This window comes from Myotis davidii, unplaced genomic scaffold, assembly GCF_000327345.1.
Source record: "Myotis davidii unplaced genomic scaffold, ASM32734v1 scaffold693, whole genome shotgun sequence".
NCBI classification, from domain to species: Eukaryota; Metazoa; Chordata; class Mammalia; order Chiroptera; family Vespertilionidae; genus Myotis; species Myotis davidii.
This window is the reverse complement of record NW_006284939.1, coordinates 377,641-379,396: the sequence shown is the minus strand read 5'-3', so window position 1 is coordinate 379,396 and position 1,756 is coordinate 377,641. Positions and strand designations below refer to the sequence as shown.

At 56.7% G+C, this 1,756-nt stretch overlaps 1 protein-coding gene across 1 annotated transcript in view; it reads left to right on the top strand.

Moving 5' to 3' along the window:
- Positions 1-1,756, top strand: part of POLN (polymerase (DNA directed) nu) — an 84,769-nt gene that overhangs the window by 64,108 nt on the left and 18,905 nt on the right. The window contains exons 16-17 of the mRNA XM_015558420.1: positions 545-622; positions 1,602-1,716. Of these exons, the coding sequence (XP_015413906.1) occupies positions 545-622; positions 1,602-1,716 (193 nt within the window). The remainder of the gene's footprint in view (positions 1-544; positions 623-1,601; positions 1,717-1,756) is intronic.

The following is a 1,756-nucleotide window of genomic DNA, read 5'->3' as shown; positions in this document are numbered from 1 at the left end:
CCTGTCAGGGACCTGCCGCCGGCAGGCGGGGCACCGTGAAGCAGCCCTGTGTGTGTGCCTGCGCGCGCCTTGGTCCTTACCCGATTTCTGGGGAGAGGGAAAGACAGAGAGAGACATTGACGTGAGAGAAACAAATGGATTGGTTGCCTCCTGCAGGCGCCCCCACCAGGGCCCAGACCGGGGAGGAGCCTGCCACCGAGGTACGTGCCCTTGATCGGAATCGAACCCGGGACCCTTTGGTCCGCAGGCAGACGCTCTCCACTGAGCCAAGCCGGCGAGGGCTCAGATTGCTCTCAATGGGCCACATCTAAGCATCAGTGTTGGCCCTTTTCCTCACTGGGAAGCCCAGACAGAACAGGAAAGTTCAATAGGACATCGATTTGCTTTCAATAATGATATGATATTTTTAAATTACATTATTAAAAATATTCAAAGTGCAAAATCTCAACTCCTTGGGCTGGAGAGTGATGGTAAAGTAATGTCTGAGGACGAGCTGAGGATCAGCCCGTGAGCAGTTCACCAAGTGCCTTGCACCCCGATCCAGGGAAGGAAGAGGCCGCCCTCACCATCTCCCCGAGGACCATGCTTGTCTCCGCCCGGGGCCACACCTTCCTGGCAGCAGGTATGGAGACCAGGTGGAGGTGCTGCGGTCACTGTGCTCACCCTGTGCCTTTCACACAGTTAAAATGTTTACAAATTGAATAATTCAAAGGTGCTTCTAACTCATTCTTTTTATATGTTTATCTTTTTATTTCAGAGAGGAAGGGAGAGGGAGAGAGAAATAGAAACACCAATGATGAGAATCATGGATCGGCTGCCTCCTGCATGCCCTGCACTGGGGATGGAGCCCACAACCGGGCATGTGCCCTGACCGGGAATCCAACCATAACCTCCTGGTTCCTAGGTCGATGCTCAACCACTGAGCCCCGCCAGCTGGGCTAAAACTCATTCTCTAAAATAAACCCTAAGGCGAATGTTTATACGAAGCAAGGGTTTCTCACGCACAGTAAATACCTCTGGTTCGGGGGCCCTCACGGCACCATGTCTGGATCTCAAATAGCCCTCCAGGTCCCCACCCCGTCTGCCCCTCCTCTGTGCTTATCATCCTGGCCATGGGGGCAGCTTCACTGTCCTTCACCCCGGAACCTGCGTCCCCAAGAGCATCTTGCTCCCTCCTCGCCCCCCCGCGCCCCCCATGCCTGTGCTCAGGTCCCGGTCTGTGAGGTGCACGCTGACCGCCTCTCACAGCAGCCTCTCCCTCCTCACCCACCGCTGCCCTTTCATCTCACCCAGCGCACACCCATCCCCTCCCAGAGCTACATGAGGAAAGAGACGGGTCTGTGCTGCTCGCCAGCACCCAGCCCGCACACAGGAGGCCCTTTCTGAAATTCTCATGTTCAGATGGGCGGGGGATGAACGCAGCCGTCCACCCGCGGAGGCATTGCCAGCCCCACGGGCACAGAGGGCCTCCGGGACTCCAGACACAGGGCGGCCAGGGGGAAGGGGTGGGCCCTTGGTGTGAGCTGGGGGTGAGGCTGGGCCGGGGAGCAGCAAGGAGGGACACTGTTGGTGGGTTCTGGCTAACGCAGACTTTTTCTCAGACTTTGCGCAGATTGAGTTGCGCATTCTTGCACACTTATCTGGGGACCCAGAGCTGCTGAAGCTATTCCAGGAACCTGAGAGCGACGATGTCTTTTCCACGCTGACTGCGCAGTGGTAAGATACTGAGCTCCCAATAGTATCAGATCTGCAGGAA